Source organism: Schistocerca americana, chromosome 4, assembly GCF_021461395.2.
Source record: "Schistocerca americana isolate TAMUIC-IGC-003095 chromosome 4, iqSchAmer2.1, whole genome shotgun sequence".
NCBI lineage: Eukaryota > Metazoa > Arthropoda > Insecta > Orthoptera > Acrididae > Schistocerca > Schistocerca americana.
In genome coordinates, this window is record NC_060122.1 from 633,228,211 (window position 1) to 633,252,356 (window position 24,146).

The 24,146-nt window shown below is 40.5% G+C and overlaps 1 protein-coding gene across 1 annotated transcript in view; it reads right to left on the reverse strand.

The window, feature by feature from the left end:
• LOC124612511 (cystatin-like) overlaps positions 1–24,146 on the reverse strand; it is a 100,717-nt gene that overhangs the window by 46,689 nt on the left and 29,882 nt on the right. The window contains exon 2 of the mRNA XM_047140757.1: positions 20,799–20,984. Within this exon, the coding sequence (XP_046996713.1) occupies positions 20,799–20,984 (186 nt within the window). The remainder of the gene's footprint in view (positions 1–20,798; positions 20,985–24,146) is intronic.

The window sequence follows — 24,146 nt, forward strand, 5'->3', positions numbered from 1 at the left end:
GAGGTAGAAGATGTAAAACGTGCACTTGAAATGCAGCAAACAGTTGAAACTAGCAAACAGTGCGAAATTAAACACTTCATTTCAAATAAATTGACTGCCTCAGTGGAAATGATTAATAAAAGCCAAATCTCTTTAGCAAACTGACAAAAATAGCTTCATTATTCTGCAAGGTGATTAACGCTTGACTGTCATAAAGGTGGAAATAAAACCTGAAACTAATAACATATTTTAGCCTTCCATAATTATGCGAACGTATTTTAATTCATTTGATAGCTCCCGGCCACAGAAATCCGTTTTGTTTTCATTTAATGTGAGAGCAATAAATGAAGAGGAAACAGCTAAATTACTAAACGTAAAACACAGGTCATGTGGAGACTCCCCACCTCCCCACTACAACTCAGACTGCTCTTTGCATCAGCCCCGGATCTACAATATTTTTGAACAGGGGCAATACTGGATAAAGCCACACAGCTGTAGCCAGAAGCAGGAGAAGGTACTACTCATACGCAACTCAATTGCACATGCCCAAGAGCCCACCCACAACTGCTCAAACGAATCTAATTCAAACAGCTGTCACATCACGCACATTGAAGACAATTTGTTGTTAAGAAGCATTGCATTCACTTCCTAAAGCCTTTGACACACTTTTCTGTTGGCAGACGCTTGTATGAACACTGTTTTGTCATTGTATACAGCGCATTTCCTTTGCAACAAGTTTTATTTTCATTTTTTTTTTCTCTCGTTAATGTTTTGTTGCTGCAGTATTATTCTGCAGTAGTGTAATACAGCAATATCCTTTGTTAGAGTATCGGTTTTTACCAGTCAAAATCACAAAAATTTAACTGAATATGAAAACAATGAAAAATTCCCAGAATTCTAAACAATTCCCGGGTTTTTCCTGGTTTTCTTCCGGATGAAAAAATTCCCGGGTTGTTCCTGGATCTCCCGGTTGTCCCAGGTCATATACACCCTGTGTCTGGAGTTGTCATGAATCCCAGGTCCCCTGATGTTGGAGTGCCATGGAAATACTTGAAGACAGCTGGCTGTAGATGAGCTGGGATGACTAGCACCATTTCAATCCAACTGGATCGCAGTTCCCCTTATACAATGCACCATTTATTAATTAGAACTCTCCTTTGGTCAGTTCCCGATCCTTCAAGATGTCTACGGTTTTCAGCAGTGCTGGATCTTCCCTCTGTTCAATAGTAATGCCATTTAATGAGGCAATGACAGATTTCATGCATACTTCTGTGTTCCACTACAGTATTACTTGAAAGGCAATTGGCATCTTTGTTTTTGCATCCACTTTTGTATACCACTGTGACATTGTACCCTCAAAAGCCTCAGTGCCCATCTTTGTAGTCAACCAAATGGATCCTTCAAGCTAATAAGCCAGCATAGAGAATGGTGGTGTATCACAACAAAGAATGATTGGCTAAACAAATTAATCCAGAACATGTATATGCCCCAAACAGCTGCAAGGCACTCTTTCTCATGTGTAGAGTATTTCACCTCTGACTTATAGAGTACTCTGAAAACATAAACTATCACCTTTTAGTCACCTTCTTGAATTTTCACTAGAACTGCACTTATATCATAACTGACAATGTCAGTTTAAAGTTCTGCCTCAACAATCTCTTACTACAATGCTAGGACTGAAAAGTTATTGCCTCCTTAATGACAAGTAGAGAGCTTTCTTGCACCTCATTCCAGGAAAATTTCTCATCTTGCAACAATAGTTACTGTAATGTACATGCCTTGGTACAAAAGCCCAATCGCTGGTAGCATGTGCACTTTCCAAGAAAAATTCTCAGAACACAAATGTACTGGGAAGTCAGAAACTATGTGATTTTTTTGGTGGGTGGGGGGGTTGGGAATGACACCTTCACACTAAGTGCCCAATATTTTTATTTCTTGGATGGTGAAGAGGGACTTTCTTGGACTGGGATACAGGCCTGCAGTCTGAATACATTTTGCCATGGTTGCCATGTGGCTGAGATGTAGTTCAAATATTTTCAAAAAATGACAATGTGAACCATATGGCACAGAGATGTCAAACATTTAAGATTTTGCAGCAGGTTGTGCTTCATATTCTGGTGCACTACACAGTCTAAATGAAATAACTTTAAAGTTGCAGAGGCTGTCAAGAGTTATGAAGGCAAGCTTTTCCCAGTCAGCCTCATAAACCCTGATTTACCAGTATCCTCTTTCCACATCCACAGTTGAGAAATATGTACTTTGCCCCTTTCAGGCAGTCTATGATGTTAGCAATGTGTGGCAATGGATAGACATCTTTCTTCACTTTAGAGCACTTGCCCGCAAAAGGAAAAGGTCCTGAGTTTGAGTCTCGGTCCGGCACACAGTTTTAATCTGCCAGGAAGTTTCATATCAGCACACACTTTGCTGCACAGTGAAAATCTCATTCTGGAAACATCCCCCAGGCTGTGGCTAAGCCATGTCTCCGCAATATCCTTTCTTTCAGGAGTGCTAGTTCTGCAAGGTTCGCAGGAGAGCTTCTGTAAAGTTTGGAAGGTAGGAGATGGGATACTGGCAGAAGTAAAGCTGTGAGGACGGGGCATGAGTCGTACTTGGGTAGCTCAGTTGGTAGAGCACTTGTCTGCGAAAGGCAAAGGTCCCAAGTTCGAGTCTCGGTCGGGCACACAGTTTTAATCTGCCAGGAAGTTTCATCTTTCTTCATGATTTTGTTCAGTTGTTGGTAGTCAACACAGGAACATCATGTGCTGTCTTTGTTCACCATGACCACATGAGATGACCAGAAACAATCTCAAGGTTGAGTGATGTGATTTTGCAGCATCTTCTCCCCATCCTACCAGATTATCTGTAGTTCAGTCAGTGACACTATATGAGCACTGGCTAATTTGAGTACACTGAACAGCCAGAACATTTGACCCCTGAATTATTGTTGATATAAACACATCCCAGCAATATCAGTGTCACCTGGTGAGAAATGACTGCTGATCAAACACACACACAGTGCATGTAGTATCAGTGAGGGCGCCATCCATGTACAGAATGGGGAAGGTGCACAGTCTATCTGAGTTTTCCAAGAGCAGACTGTAATGGCCCAGAAGCTCAACACAAGTATGTTGGAAATTGTATGGCTTGTCACATCTTCAAGGAGTGCTGTGGTGAGTGTCTGCAACATGTGACAAAATCAAGGTGAAACCACATCCTGACATTGTTGGTTTCAGTGGCCACCCCTCATTACAGATGTCAGACTTCATAGGCTGGGCATGCTAGTAAAACAGGACAGGCAATGAACTGTGGTGAAACTAACATCAGACTTTAATGCTGGGCAGAGAAAAGAGTGTCTGAAAACACAGTGCACAAAATACCCCTAATGAAGGGCCTCTGCGGCTGACAACCCATGCACATGCCAATGTTAACACCATGACATTGACAACTATTACTCAAATGGGCACATGACCATTGGCACTGGACATTGGCATAGTGGCAGAGCGTTGCATGATATGATGAATTCTGATACCTCCTTCATCATGAAGATGACAGGGGAACAGCTCCTTGACAACTGTACTGCAGGACAGAGACAAGCTGGCAGGACAGAGACAATGTGTTGTCCTCTGGCCTTCGAATATCTATTTCCCTGTGGGGCATTGTACTTGGTGGAGAAGTTACACATGCACTGGTCAGGAGATGGGTCTTCATTTGACAGCTGCAGCATAAGTCTGAGTTGCTCAATCCATTTTGTGGATTGATACACCTATTCTTTCACGTTCTCCATTACCTCCCGACTTATGCATGGACAGTCATGGCAGGTAACTCTTGTGGGCATGGTCCAACATCTCTGGCCATCATATTCTGCTGTACCTATTCTTTTCATAGCTAGCATATGAGAGAGGCATGCTCATGGTGGTCTTCCATAACTTCAGCAGCTGGTCATACCTCTGTCATTCAACTCCTCTGTTGCATTTCCTTGATTCAATGGCTTCTGATGAGTTCCTCTATCATCATGATATCCCCTACCAGAAGAGCTGGTATATACCACCTGTGACCCTTTTTATCAAATGTGTGATTTTGTCAACTTCTGTCCTGTTTTGATTAAAGATGTTGCATGGCGCCAAAATGTTCTGTATGTATGATTGTGTTGTTTTCCCTGACAAGTGGCCTTGTTCTTCAATTGTTTGTCCACTAAGAAGACTCGCTGTTCATTATCACCAATCATTTTCTTCAGCTTGACCTAAAATTTGGCTCAACCACTGGGCTTCTCTTTGTTGTTCTCGAATGACTATTGGGCTGCTCTGTTCAAGTAAAAGTACACATCTACTGATCACAAAATGCAAATCCAACTGTTGTAACTGGTGAATTGGTCAATCTCTTAGAGCAATTTCATCAGGTTCTGAGCAACATTTTCTCAAAACACCGATGGGTGCCTGCTGTGCAGCTGACTGGCACTGCTGTCTCTCTTCCAATATTATCTGGTGTGTGAGTATCTCCTGAATATATGGATCTTAGGAACCATGTACTGTTTTTGTAACACTGTGACTTTGTCAAGCACAAAATGCATGTGGCAAGGCCACAGCATCTGTCCAGACCAGACCTCATCACAACAGAAGAGAGAGTAATAAAATTAATTCTTTAATTCTGATCACAGATTTGAACCCCAAAAAAATTCTGTGTAAACTGATACATAACTGAAACCATTTGATTAATTAATTAACAATTCATCAAACCTAATTACTGAACTGATACTGCTAAATTAATTTTGCCAAGTCCACAGAAAGTACCCACGTAATGTCTACAAAGAGGACCGTCGTTTGAAGAAGGCATGGCAAATTTAACATTTCTTGTCTAATTAACATAGATAATGCCCAAAATCTCGAAATCTGGTTTTCTGGCCATTATTTCAAAGTATCACTGAAGCCACATGGTGATAGAGGCACACACAATTCTGAGAATTTGTGCCAGGTCATATCACCCAACTTGAGGGCTGGAACTTGGCCAATCCAGGCAGCCAGGACAGTAGGAATCGTTCCATCTCTCAACCACTGTTAGGTTGGCTATAAGGAGATGCACAGTAGCCCATTGACAGAGTATTTAATTAACCTGGGGAGCAGCTCTCCAGACCATTCCATTACAATTTCTAGAGGCATCAACATCGCAAGGTTCAGTGTATGGTACTTAGTTTCTTTAGTGGCTACTGCTTGTCATCACTTTTGGAATGTTAGTCATCTGCAAATCACTTGTGATCTTTAGGGTTAGTAAACACATTGGAATTACAATGACTGCCACTTTACTACCACTTCATATGTACCAGATTGACATGTACAGTAGTGTGGTAAGCTGTTTTGACCCTGTTACTGTTACAAAAAGCATGACCCATGGTTAGTTTCTTCTGTTATTGTGATACGTGCTATTTTAGTTCTCTGGTCTCTCTGGGGACCAATCTTTATTGTAAAGCTGGTTTTGTTGTACAAACGTGTGTACTTTCAACTTGTCCTATAGGAAATCTATTGCTCATCCAGCGGCTACATTTTGTGAGTGATAGTTTATGGAAACTTGTGACAGGGCTACCTGTCATTTATGTGTTCATTTTTGAATATATGTTTCTCCAGATTCTCCTGACCTTCATTGTCAGTAGCTACCCTACAGCCCCTTTTGTAAATCAATTACTTACTAGGCAATAAAACACCTGTAGTAAGAAACCAAGAGCGATGCCTGGGACCAAATATCTGCAGGTAAGTGATATGCTGGGAAACAATGATAGTTGGAGCTTCTTTCCTAATCTGCTACAGTTACATCCACCAACAACTGCAGGCTACAGACATGATGACTGTGACAGGACCAACTAGGTTTCCCAGCCTGGTCGCAAGTTTCAGTCACTGCTGTTGTTGACTGCTCTTTGCCGAGTAACAGTGACAGTAATGTGACTTGTTTTCTGCTACCCTTATTCTGTAGGTGGCGACCTAGGTTTATTTTTAAATTCAGAGAGAGAGTGGGTCTTATTATTCTTTTCTTGTTGCAAGCAGCAGCAATTTCACCATGAAGGAATGCTTGCAGTACAGAACAGGTGGTTTGGCAGACAGAGAAGAACAAAGGCAGGATGACTTGCAAGATCTACATCTACATCTACATTTATACTCCGCAAGCCACCCAACAGTGTGTGGCGGAGGGCACTTTACGTGCCACTGTCATTACCTCCCTTTTCTGTTCCAGTCGTGTATGGTTCGTGGGAAGAACGACTGCTGGAAAGCCTCCATGCACGCTCTAGTCTCTCTAATTTTACATTCATGATCTCCTCGGGAGGCATAAGAAGGGGGAAGCAATATATTCAATACCTCATCCAAAAACGCACCCTCTCGAAACCTGGACAGCAAGCTACACCGCGATGCAGAGCGCCTCTCTTGCAGAGTCTGCCACTTGAGTTTGATAAACATTTCCGTAACGCTATCATGCTTACCAAATAACCCTAGGACGAAACGCGCCGCTCTTCTTTGGATCTTCTCTATCTCCTCCATCAACCGGATCTGGTACGGATCCCACACTGATGAGCAATACTCAAGTACAGGTCGAACGAGTGTTTTGTAAGCTACCTCCTTTGTTGATGGACTACATTTTCTAAGGACTCTCCCAATGAACCCGCCTTACCAACAATTAATTTTATCTTATCATTCCACTTCAAATCGTTCCGCATGCACACCCCCAGATACATTACAGAAGTAACTGCTACCAGTGTTTGTTCCGCTATCATATAATCATACAATAAAGGATCCTTCTTTCTACGTATTCGCAATACATTACATTTGTCTATGTTAAGCGTCAGTTGCCACTCCCTGCACCAAGTGCCTATCCGCTGCAGATCTTCCTGCATTTCGCTACAATTTTCTAATGCTGCAACTTCTCTGTATACTACAGCATCATCTGCAAAAGCCGCATGGAACTTCCGACACTATCTACTAGGTCATGCACAGCACCTTCCCCCAGAAGCAGCAGAACCCAGCCTTTGTATGGGGTTTCCCTTGCTAATAGACAATGCTCAGCAACCAAGGTGGGTGAGCTGGCAGACCACCCTGGCTCCTTGCCCCGGGAATGAGAACTGCTGGCCACAGCTATGACTGACACTGCTACAACTAAGCCGCCACCAGTGTGGCAGTGCCGACCAATGCAGTTGTGGCCCACAGTGCCACCAGTGACACTGACACTGACATCACTGCCCTCAGCATGCTGACATCAAGGAGACCCCCATGCCTCCATCAACACCGCAGTTTGCAGTTGCAAATCACAACCTGGCAAGTGACGCTTTTTTTGACGAGCTGTTGTTGCAGATGTGATGGAGGCTATGTTGGACCAGTTGCTGGCAGTAATTACAACTCAAAGCACTGGAACTGTGAGCACAATTACAGGAGTTACATGTACGAAGTGCAGAATTGTGCACCTTTTTCAGTGCGGATTTGTGTGCACAACGTGAGAAACTAAGCTCAGAGTTAAAAAGCAGGTTTTAGCCGCAATTGCTGATGTGCAGGCTGTTGATCTGCAGAAGCATGGTGATGTGCTAGACCAGGTCTGAGTTGAAAATAAGGTAGCATGGAATAAGATGAAGGAAAAGCCCTGTTCATAGGTGTTAGGTTTAAAGGGGTTGATGAGCAAGTAGTAAATGTCACTTGTGAAATTGAAGAGTGAAAAAATTAAGCTTGAAGTGCTGAGTAGATGGGTAGGAGAGTCCAGTACAGTCATTTCTGTTCACAGCAAAATGTTCAGTACTCTGGAATTCTGGCTTGAGTCAGCAGAGGAAAAATTGGGAGAATTTTAAACAAAGATTGTGGACAAGGTTGCCACGTAATACATGGTATTTCAGTTAGAATCAAAAATAGGTGATAAGATTGCCAGTGCAGTGCCTGTCCAGCAAATTTCTGGGTCTGGGATGGGACAGCTGTTGTCTCCAAAAATTGCAGGAGAGGGGAACGTTATGAGTGGCTGCTCTGAGTATGCACATCACAGAGAATGGCAGGCTGTCAGAAGGATTAGATTTGGTTGCTGCCCTTTTGTCAGCTGATGAAGGGACTTTGGTGAGCACCAGTGGCTGCACCCATAGGAATCGCTACTGAGGCAGACCAATGAAATAATATTATATCTAAAACTTCTATCAAGAGAGCCACTACTGTTCTGGTTTGAACAAGCATTTTGAATTAGATGAAAAAAGAATTACCCCACTTGCTTGGAAGCTACACTCACCTGTTTGCACAACAGACAATTCCTTACATTTCCCCTAACTGGGAGTGTTTTAGGGGAATGAATTCGAAAGTTCATCCCATGCACCTCTCCAAAAGTTTCCAAGATTGGCACAAGTCTGGTAAAATCAGTCAACAGCAATTACTGAACCGTTTGGACAACACCTCATATCCAAGGCATGCCTGTGGTGGAAATAGCTGGATGGTATGGTGCAGATCTTGTGCAGCTGAGCCGTGAGTCCCTGGCTCACTACTAGAACTGTGCACATCAGGAGAGAGTTATATGATGTCTGATGACGGAGCCGCATTTCAGACGTAGTGGCAGGAGTCTGCAGGAGATTTTTCTCTGTGAAGATTTGGCTGTATAGCGGAGCTAGAGCCACCCATAGATCCCAAGGAAATGATTCCATTAAGATATAATAGGATACCAGAATGGGTGAGGTAACAATTATTAATTGTCAGTATACAATAGTCTTTGGAAATACTGTCAGCACTAAACAACTTTCAAGAGGAGAGAAACTATTGCTCTGTACCTATCTTAGGAATGGGTCACGGCAATGCACAACCACTGAATCAAACTTCTAGAGCCAATAGGTCCAGACAAGACAATGGTCAGACAGGTCAAGACAAGGCAAAAACTCCCATCTGAATAATCAGGATGACAGCAATGTTCTGTCAGTGCAGCATTTTAATTTGAAAGGAAGGAAATGCAAGGACAATTGGTGCTGTGTGGCATCTCAGAACAATAATGACATACAACTGACAGCTTTTGCTTCTATTATGGGAGTTGTGACAGAAAACTGACAAGCACAGTCGCATTACTCCTGCTGGCTTTGTGTAGTTATTCAGCAAGGGTGGTGAACTCCTCACTGAATTCTTTGGAGGACTTATGGGTGGGACAGTGAGAAGTATGAAGGGCGCCACTGGTGCACAATCCAAGCTGGTAAAACAAGCAGGTGTTATTGTAATTGTCACTGCAAAGGATATACATCACACCAGCTTGCTCTGGTTGTGGCATGACTGTCAGTACCTGTAATCCTGGGTGCTTATTGACTGAGTTGCATCAATGTCATAATTGATTGTGAGCATGAAAAAGTCAGCATTTGAGTGAACAAGAGCAGACATACTCTGCAATTCTGTGAGCCACTGAACGGGTGCTCCTCAGCAGTGTGGCTTACCCAGCTGCTGGCAGCTTAGGTGGATTCCCTGGTACAGCCTCGCAGTCCTGCAGGAAACAGATGGCCCTGCCAAGTGAGAGTGTCCCCCATCGCCTGGTTGCCTGAGGAAAAGCTTGAGAAAAGGATTAGGGAAGGGAGCCATCTGACCTTGATGCATCAGGCCACCTCATTTGTGGAAATGCAAGACAGGCCAAGCTCATGGAGTGGACCCACCTGTTATTTAGACAGGTGGCAAAGTGTCTCGCTATGCTGAAACAGGATGTGCACTCCAAGAAGATGGAATCAGTTACTGTCAAACAATTAACTAAGTGTCTTCTGTGCCAGAGGGCTAAGCCAGCAAGAGAAAGAATTATGAGATTAATGCAGCATGTTTTTGTATCTGCAATGTGAGAACTATTGTCAGTAGATATGTAGTGGGAAGTCTCCCTATAGGCAGAGGTGGAACTCAGTTTCTTTTTGCCATCCTAGATTAATTTACAAAGTACAGGGTGTATCAAAAAAGAATCATCCAATTTTCCATGCCTGTATTCCTGAAACTAGTAAACATAAACAATGATTTTTGTTTTTTGGTGAATGGGAAATTCAAAAAGAGTTTTTTTTCATACCTTTTCATAGGTATTTAATATTCACCCTTGAGATGCACAGCACATGTCAATGCGGTATTCAAATTGTTCCCACACTGCAGGGAGCATGTCTTGAGTTACAGCTTCCACAGCTGCTGTTATGTGAGATCTCAGTTCATTCATTGTTGTTGGTAACGGAGGCATATAAACAGAGTCTTTTATAAACCCTCCACAAGAAATAATCACATACAGTAAGGTCCAGTGACCTTGGAGACCAGTAACATAAGGTTGAATCATTTGTTCCAGTGTGACAGATTCAATGTTCAGTAATCCTTTGATTTAAAAATACATGCATTTCCAGATGCCAGTGAGCGGTGTCACATCCTGTTGATGGATGAAGTCAATCAAATCAGTCTCCGGCTGTGGGAAAAGAAAGTTCTCAGGCATATCAAGATACGTGCTTCCTGTATCAGAACAAAATTACAGAACTCCACATGTTGTTGTTTGTTGCTTGTCACCTTCATGAAGAGTTTGCAGTAGCTGAATTTTGTATAGTTTCATGTGTAAACATTAACACAACACATGCTAGATGGACATCGGGGGCACGTTGAGCTGCATGGCAAACTGGTTTCTGCAGCCTCTCCGTGAAACTATGGTGGATGCAGTCGAAGTCTGTCAGGCACTTGAGGATGGCCCAGCGATTTGCCGTTACACAAATAACCTGTTTCTTGGAACTGTTCATGACATTATCTAATGTTCTGTGCTATAGGAGGATCCGCACCATACCCAGTACGAAAGTCATGCTGAACTGTGCAAAATGTAGAACACAAAACACTTTCTGTTGTCCCGACACCATTTTTACTAGACCTGAAGTGGGCACACACTGCTGCTACCTATCAGGAACCATGTAAAACTTGAAAGTCTGCTCTTTCCAACAGTACATTGTTCACGCACATATCTCAAGTAACATAATAGTTATGCTTTTTTTAAACCAGATGATTCTATTTGATACACCCTGTATATTATGTTCTATTCCATGAGAATCACATCAGCTATTGTTCTTTTGAGGTGTTTGTGGCATTACATTGATAAGTTTGGTAACCCCAAAGTGATCTTGTTGGACAATTGACCACAGTTCATATCTTGGGCCTTGATCACTACAATGCAGCAGTGAGGAATCACCATTCACCTGAGGCCTATGTGAAAGACAGGCCGCAATGCGTACATCATGAAGGTAGGCCGAGCTTGCTCACTAGCTTGCTCTACTCAGCAGAAAAACTTGCTCGCTCTACTCAGCAGAAAAACTGCATTTCTACACCGGTTAGCTCATAACTGGATGTATATGTACAAACGAGAATTGCATCTTCTTCTGGAATCCACTATTATGGTGATAGAAAGTGCTTAGGCCCACTAATTATTGGTTAAGGCTGCATTGGGGTACAATAAAATTAAAATCATGTCAAAATGATAAACACTTGCATAAGACAACACATGTCGTATGAAATGAGGACTGTTATGCAGCAGAGATTAAATGCTACAAACAAGCTGTTATACCATTTATGTCGAGAATTGATCTCAAATTTTGTTGTATGACCAGTAGTCAATAAGACTTCACAATACCAGATTCCAGTAGAAGATGTAATTTTCATTGGCACATACACACCCAGTTGTGATTTAACAGGTTTAGAAGTGCATTTTGTCTGCTTAGTTAAGCAAGCGAGTGAGCTCAGGCCTGCCTTCATGATGTACATGCTGCGACCTGTCTTTCTTGTGGGCCCTGTATTCACCAGACAAGCATTTGCCATGCAGCCATGAAAGCAGTTTAATGGGTTTTCACAAAATGGGGAACCTGGCAAGGATTCACTGTTCAGCTCGAAATACCAAATAGGTTCCGTATTTCCTGCAGTTCAAAGAGATCATTAACAGTTTAATTCACGATGCTAAAAGCTGTTCCCCAGCTGAACTTATGTTTGGGGGGCCAGTAATTATGCCCCTCAGAGCCACAGTGCAATTACCTCCTTCCCCAGAAGAGGAACTACAAACAAAATTGTCAAATGCTCTAGCAAGAATGAGGAGGAATGAAGCTCGCAGGAAGGTCACTATGACTGCATAGCCAAGAGCCCTATGATTAAGGTAGGTGATTTGGTTCTAGTCTGAAACTATCACTGGTCTGGTCTCTTAGAAAAGAAAGCCAAGTTCTATCAACTGTATGACTGTCCCTACTGAGTTGAAAAAGTTCTATGTGATCACTCCTATAGCTCCTACGTAGTTGTCGGCCGAAATATCAGTGCTGAAAACGGCATACAGAGCATTGCAAATATAAAGCTGTTGATCAGCCAGACCCATTCATGCCCATAAATAATTTCAAACTCCAGTTTACCATTCATGAAATCGAAATTGTGATAATATTGTAGGCCATTTAATTTTCATTTGCTTAGAAATAAAGGGTGATTAAGACAATTTTGTCCTTTATGCTGTGTGTGCCTAAAGTAATGTTTTCATATGGGCTAATATAACAATGAAAATAATCAGTTTTTGACAAAGTAATTTAATAGGATAGAAAAAAAAGCCACTCATCAAACAGTGACAGAACACATTCCCCAGTTATAAGTTACGTTGTGATTCACATAACTGTGTAATGATTAGCAAGTATTAAGAAGGAAATTGAGGAGAAATTTACAGAGTTCAAGAAGGACAAATGGCTGATACTGTTGGGAAAGGCTTGGGTGGATTGGAATAGTGGAACCTAGAAATATAGAGCACATGTCTTGCAGTGGGTGTACGTGGAAAGGGTAGTAATGAAGTAGAGTTTGTTGCCCTTGAGGCAGTAGGAGGCACCGGGAATGGGAAAGTGAATGCTATGTATGACAGGCATGACTGGGTGCAATCATAACCCATCTCCCCCTCCTTATTATTTGCCAAAGACAGATAATGTTTGCAAACCAATCTCTAATACCAAGGACTTCACAACAGCACAACAGTGTCAAGAAGTTAGATTGAACAACATGACAAAAACACACATATACATACACACACACACACACACACACACACACACACACACACACACACATGCATGCACGCACACTTCTGTCACTCGGGCTACTATCTAGAATTGAATCATAAGATTTATATAATGCTAACATTCCACTAAGGAAATAGGATGGAGGGGGGTTAAATGAGTTATTAAGTGTCAAGTTCTTATATTTTTTATGTCAAGGGAGGTCAAACCCTACTATCAGGAGGCATCTCCAGGAATACATTGCAAAAAATGGATAATAAGAGGAGTATCACTTAATGTGGGGAAGAAAATTAGTTAAGAAAAAGTGGTAGCTGGAGATGAACAATCACAATACCATTATCATTGTGTTGGTCTCAACTCACAGTTCTTTCGGCACTTCTAGAAAGCAGATAGTATGGGAAACATGGATCTTAAAGGAAAAATCTGTCTTCTGTTGAGACTAGTATCTATCTAGCAACCTCATCCAGGCATAGTGATTTCAACGGGAAAATAAATGTGTAAGAGAAGAGAAAAACAATAAATGTATTTTAGAATATACAAACATAATATATTTCAAGAACCTTCCAGAAATGATAAATACTAAATAACAATTAACTGTAGGGGGTATGGTTTGAACTAGCAACCCACATCAGCTAACAATGATAAATGCTGCACTACAATGCGTGCACCAAAGCTCGTGGCTAAGTCTAAGTGTGTCTAAAAGAGCTTTTGATTTTTTAAAGTAATCTGAAATTTTCCTTTGGTAACTGCAAAGTGGAATACAAACGTCTCAAAAATGAGATTGACAGGAAGTGCAAAATGGCTAAGCAGGGATGGCTAGAGGACAAATGTAAGGATGTAGAGGCCTATCTCACTAGGGATAAGATAGATACTGCCTACAGCAAAATTAAAGAGACCTTTGGAGATAAGAGAACGACTTGTATGAATATCAAGAGCTCAGATGAAAACCCAGTTCTAAGCAAAGAAGGGAAAGCAGAAAGGTGGAAGGAGTATATAGTGGGTCTATACAAGGGCGATGTACTTGAGGACAATATTATGGAAATGGAAGAGGATGTAGATGAAGATGAAATGGGAGATATGATACTGCGTGAAGAGTTTGACAGAGCGCTGAAAGACCTGAGTCGAAACAAGGCCCCCGGAGTAGACAACATTCCATTGGAACTACTGATGGCCTTGGAAGAGCCAGTCCTGACAAAACTCTACCATCTGGTGAGCAAGATGTATGAAACAGGCGAAATACCCTCAGACTTCAAGAAGAATATAACAATTCCAATCCCAAAGAAAGCAGGTGTTGACAGATGTGAAAATTACCGAACTATCAGTTTAATAAGTCACAGCTGCAAAATACTAACACAAATTCTTTACAGACGAATGGAAAAACTAGTAGAAGCCAACCTCGGGGAAGATCAGTTTGGATTCCGTAGAAACATTGGAACACGTGAGGCAATACTGACCTTACGACTTATCTTAGAAGAAAGATTAAGGAAAGGCAAACCTACGTTTCTAGCATTTGTAGACTTAGAGAAAGCTTTTGACAATGTTGACTGGAATACTCTCTTTCAAATTCTAAAGGTGGCAGGGGTAAAATACAGGGAGCGAAAGGCTATTTACAATTTGTACAGAAACCAGATGGCAGTTATAAGAGTCGAGGGACATGAAAGGGAAGCAGTGGTCGGGAAGGGAGTAAGACAGGGTTGTAGCCTCTCCCCTATGTTGTTCAATCTGTATATTGAGCAAGCAGTAAAGGAAACAAAAGAAAAATTCGGAGTAGGTATTAAAATTCAAGGAGAAGAAATAAAAACTTTGAGGTTCGCCGATGACATTGCAATTCTGTCAGAGACAGCAAAGGACTTGGAAGAGCAGTTGAATGGAATGGACAGTGTCTTGAAAGGAGGATATAAGATGAACATCAACAAAAGCAAAACAAGGATAATGGAATGTAGTCTAATTAAGTCGGGTGATGCTGAGGGAATTAGATTAGGAAATTAGGCACTTAAAGTAGTAAAGGAGTTTTGCTATTTGGGGAGCAAAATAACTGATGATGGTCGGAGTAGAGAGGATATAAAATGTAGGCTGGCAATGGCAAGGAAAGCGTTTCTGAAGAAGAGAAATTTGTTAACATCCAGTATTGATTTAAGTGTTAGGAAGTCATTTCTGAAAGTATTTGTATGGAGTGTAGCCATGTATGGAAGTGAAACATGGACGATAAATAGTTTGGACAAGAAGAGAACAGAAGCTTTCGAAATGTGGTGCTACAGAAGAATGCTGAAGATTAGATGGGTAGATCACATAACTAATGAGGAAGTATTGTATAGGATTGGGGAGAAGAGAAGTTTGTGGCACAACTTGACCAGAAGAAGGGATCGGTTGGTAGGACATGTTCTGAGGCATCAAGGGATCACCAATTTGGTACTGGAAGGCAGCGTGGAGGGTAAAAATCATAGAGGGAGACCAAGAGATGAATACACTAAGCAGATTCAGAAGGATGTAGGTGGCAGTAGGCACTGGGAGATGAAAAAGCTTGCACAGGATAGAGTAGCATGGAGAGCTGCATCAAACCAGTCTCAGGACTGAAGACCACAACATCAACAACTGCAAAGTCTGCATTTTTGCAATTTGTTTGGACAAAACACTTAGAGGCCAACAGAGCTAAATGCAGTTTCTGTTTGTATAGATTTGGAAGTGTTTGTGTTTTTCGTTGAGAGAATGAGGAAGGCAAGTTGGGAATCCGATGGGTGCTGAAATTTAGCAGGAGAACCAACTACAAGGTCTGATTTCATCAGTTTTTCTCAGTGGACAATAGAGATAACTGCATAGCCCTACTGTTCTTGTTGTTACCCTCAAATGGCACACTGTGATTTGGAAGTAATAAGTATGGATTTTGATATGGACTTTGAACTTGACAACACTTTAGGGAGTAAGATTTTCAACCATAATGTCAGGTGAAATGGATTAAGAGACTGTATGAGTATCATTGAGATCACCAAAAACCAATTTCTTGCTTATTGAGATTTTTCCAAACATGACCACCAGGTGTGAAGTACATTGAAGCCTTTGGTTGTAACTGTGGTTGGGAAAATAGAAGCCATCTGGTAGTAAAATTCTGTCTGGGGGTCGTGAACAATACAAGTATGGAAACATTAACCACCAGTTGAAAAATGCATCTGGCAGAGCACAAAAGTCAAATATGCTCCTCTTTAAAAGACTCTGACATAAGTGCGAAATAAGCTGCATCAGTCCTCATTCAGCCTTCCTCACCAAAAATTTAGCATGCAAACAAATTTGTACTCTTAACACAGAACATTCTCAATCCTTTTCCCCTTGTTTCTCTCTGTAGTGAAACCTTCACCAAAGGCCTTGTCACAGTGGTAACACAAGTTCCTGTTTGATCACCAAAATTGAGTGCTGTCAGGCTGGGCTTGTGCTTGGATGGGTGCACTGCGGGGTGCACTCAGCCCTTGTTAGATAAACTGAGGACCTACTTGACTGAGAAGTAGCAGCTCTGGTTTCATAACCTGACATACGGCCGGAGTTGCGGTGTGCTGACCACATGCCCCTCCGTATCTGCAACCAGTGACACCTGTGGTGTGAGGACAACATGGCAGCTCTTTGGTACCAATGGGCCTTCATGGACTGTTTGGGCATAGTTTTCTTTTTAGTTTCAGTTTTTTAGTGAAACCATACTCAGTATCTCCCTCTCACTGCACTGTCTATATACATCCATCTCCCAGAGACATGGTTTTTCTCCAATTGGCACTTTCTTTTGTCTGTCTGTTCCACTGTCAAAAGTCTTCAACCATTTCTCTCACTCATCCATACCACTGTCTCCTTCTCCACGACTCTGCCCCACTGCCATTGTCTTTGCCCCATTCTTTTTCTCTCCCATTGCCACTGTCTCTTTCTTTCTCAATTACAGTCTGCTGCCCTTCTCTTCAACAACCATTGTCTCCTCTCCACATGTGCCCTCGAGGATGGAATGGTGTGGGGGTTTCAATTCCTAGAGCAGTCAACTCTAATACATGAGTATATGGGATGGGGCAGCATGATCAAATTTTTTCATTTTAAATTTCGGTGGTCTTGATGGGTCCACACACCCCCAAACCTAAGTATGGTCTCCACTCATCTTTTTCATTTCCAGTGTCTCCTCACTCTTTGGCTCCCACTGCAATTGCCTTCATATAGCTCTCTTTCTCTTTCATGGCCACTTTCTCTCTCTGACCATCACTGTCTCCTCTCTCTTCCTGTCTGTCTGGCACTGTCTTCCTTCTCTTCCACTGCCACTGTCTCTCTGCTACTCTCTTTCAGCACAAAAAATGTGTGAATATGAACACATGCCAAAATTTTTGGTGAGAAAGATAGAATCAGGATTGTAACAGCTGGTTCCCCTTTTTTCTCTCATAGTTCTTTAAACAGGAGAATATTCAGCTTTTTATTTTCCAGTAGAAGTATTTTTCAACTTCTTCCCTTCTTTCTCCTGCCACAGCTGGGTGTGCTGCTTTTATAAAAAGAATTCTATAGGTCAGTAGAGTTTTGACAGCTTATTTATATACTTCTACACATTTACATACTTTGACATGTATAAACAAGAAATAAGTAAGCCTAAAATAACTCTGTCTGAGCAGTTCTCAGACACTGACTGACTGCCATGCCATCCTCAGACAATACAGGTCACTGGATGTGGATTTGGACAGGCATGTGGTCAGCATACCATTCTCCTGGACATTGTCAGTTTTTGTGACCATAGCCTCTACTTCTCAGCCAAATAGCTCCTCAATTGACCTCACAAAGGCTTAGTGCTTCCCCCTTGCCAGTGACACTGGGCAGACTCAGACTGTCACCCATCCAAGTGCTAGTCGAGCCCAACAGCACTTACCTTTAGAGATCTGATAGGACCTGGTGTTACAACTACACCAAGGCCATTGGCAAGCATAATATAAGGTCAACACAAAATCATCTCCCATCAAATTAAAGTTTCCTGCACGTTACTTTACATAAAAGTGCACAACATTTTTAGGCTACACCTACAGTGTACCAAAAAATGTGGTGTTTGACTTGCAAGTACAAAGAATGTAATATGACAGAATAAATTTTTATAAGGTGCTTACACTGCCATGTGGCACCACTCAATGTTGAAAAAAGCCAACTAGAAACATAGTTTTCTGAACTCAGAATCCTTGCAATGACGTCAGAATGACCCCACATCTCTTGCCAAGTGTTACATTGGTTAAAACTACATTTATTCCTCAGACCAGATATTACAGGCATATTTTATGTGCATAAATACGGTAACTTTGAACTTCCTGATCTTGGTAATGTTATAAAAAAAGTTTCTAAGTTCCTGAGAATATCATCTTACGAATAGATGGTGAAAATTTCTACAATTTGCGGTGAACAGAGATAATAGAATTGGCCATCCCCAATTTTGGTACCCAAAAATTATGGTTTTTTGGGATTTCTCAGGAACTGCCCATGAACAAATGGTGCTTTTATAAGCTGCCTAAGGCCTGTCCTAAACTACACCTAATGCAAAAGAATCTAAACGTGCAAAGTTATGCAAATGTTTGTTTCACATATAAGCAGAAAAACCATATCCACGTCCAGCAATTGCTCCTGGATATCTGATGATGGATAAATTCCAAACGGTGTCATATGAGGAATAATGTCTTATCTTGCCTGATGGTTGACTTTTACCGTTGTGACCCAGTCAGTGAGTATGCAGAACTACTGATTATTATAATGCAAAAGAACCAACCAAAATCCTCAATTTGCTTGGTCTGGAGCAAGTGTCTAATGTTTAAATTTTGACTCTGTGCTATAGGAGAGCTAAATTATGTCCTTTCTTCTGATATGTATAGAAATGGTCACTAGGCCAAGGGCTAATAGATTTGACCTTTTATCTCTATAATCAACTGAACCCACATATGACTCCCAGAAAAATCACATTTTTTGCATGGCTTTTTGTAACATAATTGTACATGTACTGTCATGCATGTGCAGATAAGGCTCCACTGAGTCAGCATTATCTGAATGAGTGTCATTATTTAAGGATCACTGAGAAAACTAAATGTCACTGTTGGAGAGAAATTTATGTTTCAGAGCACTAACAAGATGTGGTTGCTCAAGTAGAAGGAAAAAAAAACACTTTCTAAACAGGTTAACCCCTGAGACTACCTTTAGAATGCAGTGAAAGGCATTGTGCTTCCAAAGCTAAAAAAATTTAAATACATAAACTTTATGGGCCTACTGTGCTTTGTACTTCCAATCTACGATCCATATGACACATATCTGCATTATGAACACCCATCTACACTGCTAGGCAAGGCTTGCCACAGTACAGAGGCGTTACAAGTATTGCCTTCGAGAAAGTGATACAGATGAAGAGCAAAGAAAGCTTGAGCATCTTGTTGTAATGCTGTACAAGTTGATTGTGTACCTTCCTTTAGTTTGAATTGTGTGTGATCTCACTGGGAATTTACACAACCTTTGTAACCCATAAACTATGATTATGTTGCAGAAAAATAAATCAAAAGCTTTACAGAATCCATATGCTGGCTTCTTGCTCAGGTAAGGGAGTTCAGCAAGTATGTTGACTTGTATAGGTTAATCCTTATAAAAAAAGTAAAAACAGCAACCAGCTCCTTATATTCCATGGAAGAATTTCTGTTATTGTAAAGTGTAAAAGGTGGCAGGTAGGAGTAGTTAACTCACATCTGTGTATTTAAAAATATATATAATATTATTAATAATAACAATAACTTGCATGTGAACATACAATAACTTATTTCATACCATGATGAATTATCATGCAACTTATTCATGGAACATGAAACTAACTAACCAGCCAATCACTGTTAGTAACATCATTTATTATAAAACAAAAAGTGACATTAATGATACTGCACCAACATATTCATATCCAGATGGGTGTTCATATTTAAAACTGCATTTAACTTCTGCTGTACTTGTGATGTTTAATTTTTCTTGTTGTGGTAAAAACAAGCATCAAGTGTATAGCACACGGTACATCTAATTTTAAACATTCACAGACATCTGAGAATGCCTCTGTCAGCTTGGAACCAATAGTGATACTACATGATTTAAATAAATAGTACTATTAATTTTACGTTTTTGTAATAATTCACTTTTGTTTTTACACAGCATAGTTCCACTGTTGCAATTTCCAACAAAACATCATACTGACATACATATTTTAATAAAAATGAATTGAAAATATTAAATAGGAGTGACAACAATAGAAAGTGGGAAACCTTCAGAAATACAATAAAACCAAAGGAAAATACACACTTTGGAGAAGAAAACTGATAACCATGGTGTTATATAAAAACAATACGGAAAAAGGAGGCATTTTAACAGAATGATTCATGCAAGATGCCTAGTTCTAAATAAAAGATATAGCCTACTGATATTAGTAAAGAACTCCTCCAAATGAACCTCATCACTTCAATGAAAATCATTGACAAGCATGTGCAAGAGGTATATTTGCAGCAGTTCATTAATACAGCAGCAGCAAAATTTTCACAAATCAGACTCAAGATTATCCATTACAATAACCTTAATAGAACTGATACTTTTATGCAGCTAGCTGTAAAGAATAAGAGGGGTATTACTATTGATGATCACAATAATAATAACCTGATAGATCAGTAGTACCATTCAGTGACATGCAAGGGTATTTTATTTTAAGAGATTATACAGATATGTCCTTTATAATTAATAGCAATAAAAAGGACAGACTGAAATTGCAGCACATTAACTTCAGCACTTCCAAATGTTACAATCATATTTTGAAGTTGAGTTTTTTCTTTACCTGAGTTTCTGCACTGATTATTCGAGCTATCTTGAAAGTTCCATCTAATCTGTTATCAATTACAGGCAGTGCAAAAGCTGATATATTCTTGATGATTGGATCACTGACATTAGCTTTTGTACGACCTCCAATATTAATAGTAGGATGAGTGGTATTACCTTCTGTGTGACCTGCATTAACAGCAAGCTGCAAAATAAAATAAATTTCAATTAAAGTGTCAGGCCTGGAACAGATTATATATACAATGTTTTGCTGAAAAGTAATGCCTCTGATTTTTTAATGAGGAAACTCTTAAAGCTTTTTAAATAAAACAAATGTTATTAACACTTTACATCCTTATTCTCTGTGTCTACGTATCTGTTTCTCAATGTAGTCGCCCTGCTGATAAACACATTTCTCCAAATGAGAGACCAGTTTGATACTCTCACTGTAGAATGTTTGATTTTATTGATGGAGCCACAATCTCACATCTCCTTGCACCACTTGCTTACTATCCAAGTGAAGAGCTTGAAGGTATTCTCCGAGTTTTGGAAACAGGTAAATCAGACAGGTCAAGTTGGGACCATATTGTGGATGAACAATAACAGAAAACCCAATGTGTCTTATTGTTGCAAATATCACAGTGCTCAAGTGTGCCCTGGAAATGTCACACTGAAGGAGATGATGCTCCACGTATGGACAAACTTTTAGAATGAATGCTTTCAGTTTTCTCAATTACAGCATACTGTTACTCATGCACCGAGATAGGTACATTGCATATCGGCATGTTACGCTACACAATGTGGAGCCCTCTAGTGGCAGAGGATTGAATTTGTGTCAGTGAAGCAGGAAAGCTGATGAGCTATATAAATGACATGTAATACCTAAACCAATACTGAGTGCAGGATAAAAAATTCAGAGCCATTATGATTTACATAAATTCCCTCCATCTAAGAACAAGGAGGGGTAGCCAGGTTTACTGGCATGGCCAACTTTCACAAATTTGTGCCTAATGTGGTACAACTGGCAGCCCCCCTTAATAGCGTGTGTAGGAAGGGAGAAGTTTTTGAGTGGGGCAAAAGTTAACAAGCCTCGTTTGAATCCATCACAGAAGCTCCTAGTAATCCACCAGTTTCGAGGATACCTAATTTTGAGTTGCTGTTTATTGTACAGAATGTTGCCTCAAGTGCCAGCATTGCTGCCATTGTTTATAGGAAACTGAGGGTCAATGCGGTCCGATAGCATATACCATGAAGAGATTGTCTCCTGCTGAGTTTATATATTTGTTTTATGAGTGGGTTCTCTTTGCCTTAGAGAAATTTTATCTTGAGCTTAGGGAATTCCAACTCAAGACTGATAACCATGCCTTAAGTTGTGTGTTGGGGTGCCCAAGGTAGATGAGGAGGATTGCTCTTCAGGCAGTCCACATCTTGGCTTTCCAAATTACTGTCAAACACATTAGAGGCACAGAAAATCAAATTGCTAACCTCCTCAGCTAGGGACAGTCATGTTGGAAGTGGTCGAGAAGCTCCACCTATAGCTTGTGTGTGTCTTAAGTGACGCACTAGAATTCTTTTTGGGTCTGAAGCACTAACAGGATCAAGAGCCTTCTATTCATTCTACTAAGTGTGGGTTCCTGGGGAAATTATGTTTTCAATAAAGGTATGATTTGCTGTAAGGAAAGGAAGGGCAAGAATTTTAAGATCTGCCTACCCAAGGAGTTGGTACCAACCATCTTCCATTATCTCCACAATTCTGTGCTGGCTGGTCATTTAGGAGTGTACAAGACTGTTGCTAAAACTAGACAACATGTGGCATATCCCTCCTTGTACTTCACTGCCATTAATACCTTGAAAATCTTTTATCATTGTGGCTAGTTGTTGTTTTCCCTCTTTTGGTGCTGTCATTTAGTGTGTTCCAAGCAGACTGGACTGCCGAGCAGAGATTATACTTGACAGCCTTATTTTCTCACCAGATATTTGGTGGGGAGTTTTGGGTGTCACCTCTGCACTGGATAAGCAATGACTGCAACTGAATACTTTGTGAACTAGTTTTATGGCAAATTTAAATATTGTTTTGACCCAAAGATTTTAAGATTTAAATTTCCCTGGGTTGTTCTCTTGATTTGGCTATAGCTCCCCATGTGTTTGTAAATTGTATTCCATATGCTCAATTGAAACTGTGTCATTACACTTAAGGTTTCATTCGCGTGTTCTGGGCTTAGTTGTACTAATTTGATTTTGTGTGCATCCAGTTGGCATCTTGACAATTTAATATTTACTAATGTATGCTCCACACTTCAGGTGTCTATGTTATACTTGATTGCTTGTGTGCCTTGTACTGCTATGCATAGGTGTGAGCATATGAGCCTAGTTGGGGCTTGTGAGCCTTGTTTTGCGTGCCTGTAATCTCACAGTAGTTCTGTTCGTCCCCCCACCAGTTGTCAGGCAGTTGGGCTAGTGAGGCATTAACTGGGTCTGCCATTGTGCATGAAAGTGTTATTGTAGCCCGCTCAATGCACAGAATTCATATAAAAGATATGTTGTTTTTGTTTTGTACTACCCATCAGTGTCTTTGATACAATTTTGGAGTGTTTGCTTTAACAGCTTGTGCTCTCCAAGCGGTCACTAAATTCTGTGTTAAAGTAAAGGGTTTTAGTTTTGTATATTACCATACCTTTGGGTTGCGCATTAAGACTGGTAAGTTTTTACTGGTGTTGTATTTTTGTACTTCTAAAAGAAAAAGAGGTTCAAATGACAATGCTTTCCTAAAAATATTGGTGGGAATGAAGAATTTCGCCTGTGGTATTCACTGAGGGTATCAGGGTTTCTTGTCCCTGCTAGTGGTGATTATTGCATATTGTTCAAAGTTACTCTAATAAGCAGGGTCTGTGATCCCTCACTTCCCTGGATCAAATTCTTGTCCTTTCTTGGCATAATCTTGTTCCTTCTACAGGCTAATTATTATTAGCATGATCACACCACTTTGCACTTATTATCCATTGTTAATAAATTCTGAGAATTATCATTCTCTGTCCGACTGTTTGTCAATTGCTAAAATTGTCATTTGAAGTAAAGTGTTTCTTACTGATCTCTTGCCCACTAAGGGGTTGTTGTAGGGTGAGACAAACAAATTTTTTTGTTCCTTTAAATTGAATTATTGTCTTTTTCTATCAGAAAGCTTTTTATTGTTGAATTAGTGTTTTAAAATCATAAGTTCATTTGAATTTAAAAAAATCATCTATATTTTCATGTAAAGTTTGTTGCTTGTTTTAATTCTGAAAACTTTGATGAATAAATCATTTATGTGTAATAAATGGTGACTGATTGTCCTAAACCCTGATGTCCAGTCCTTCTACTAAAATGCTTT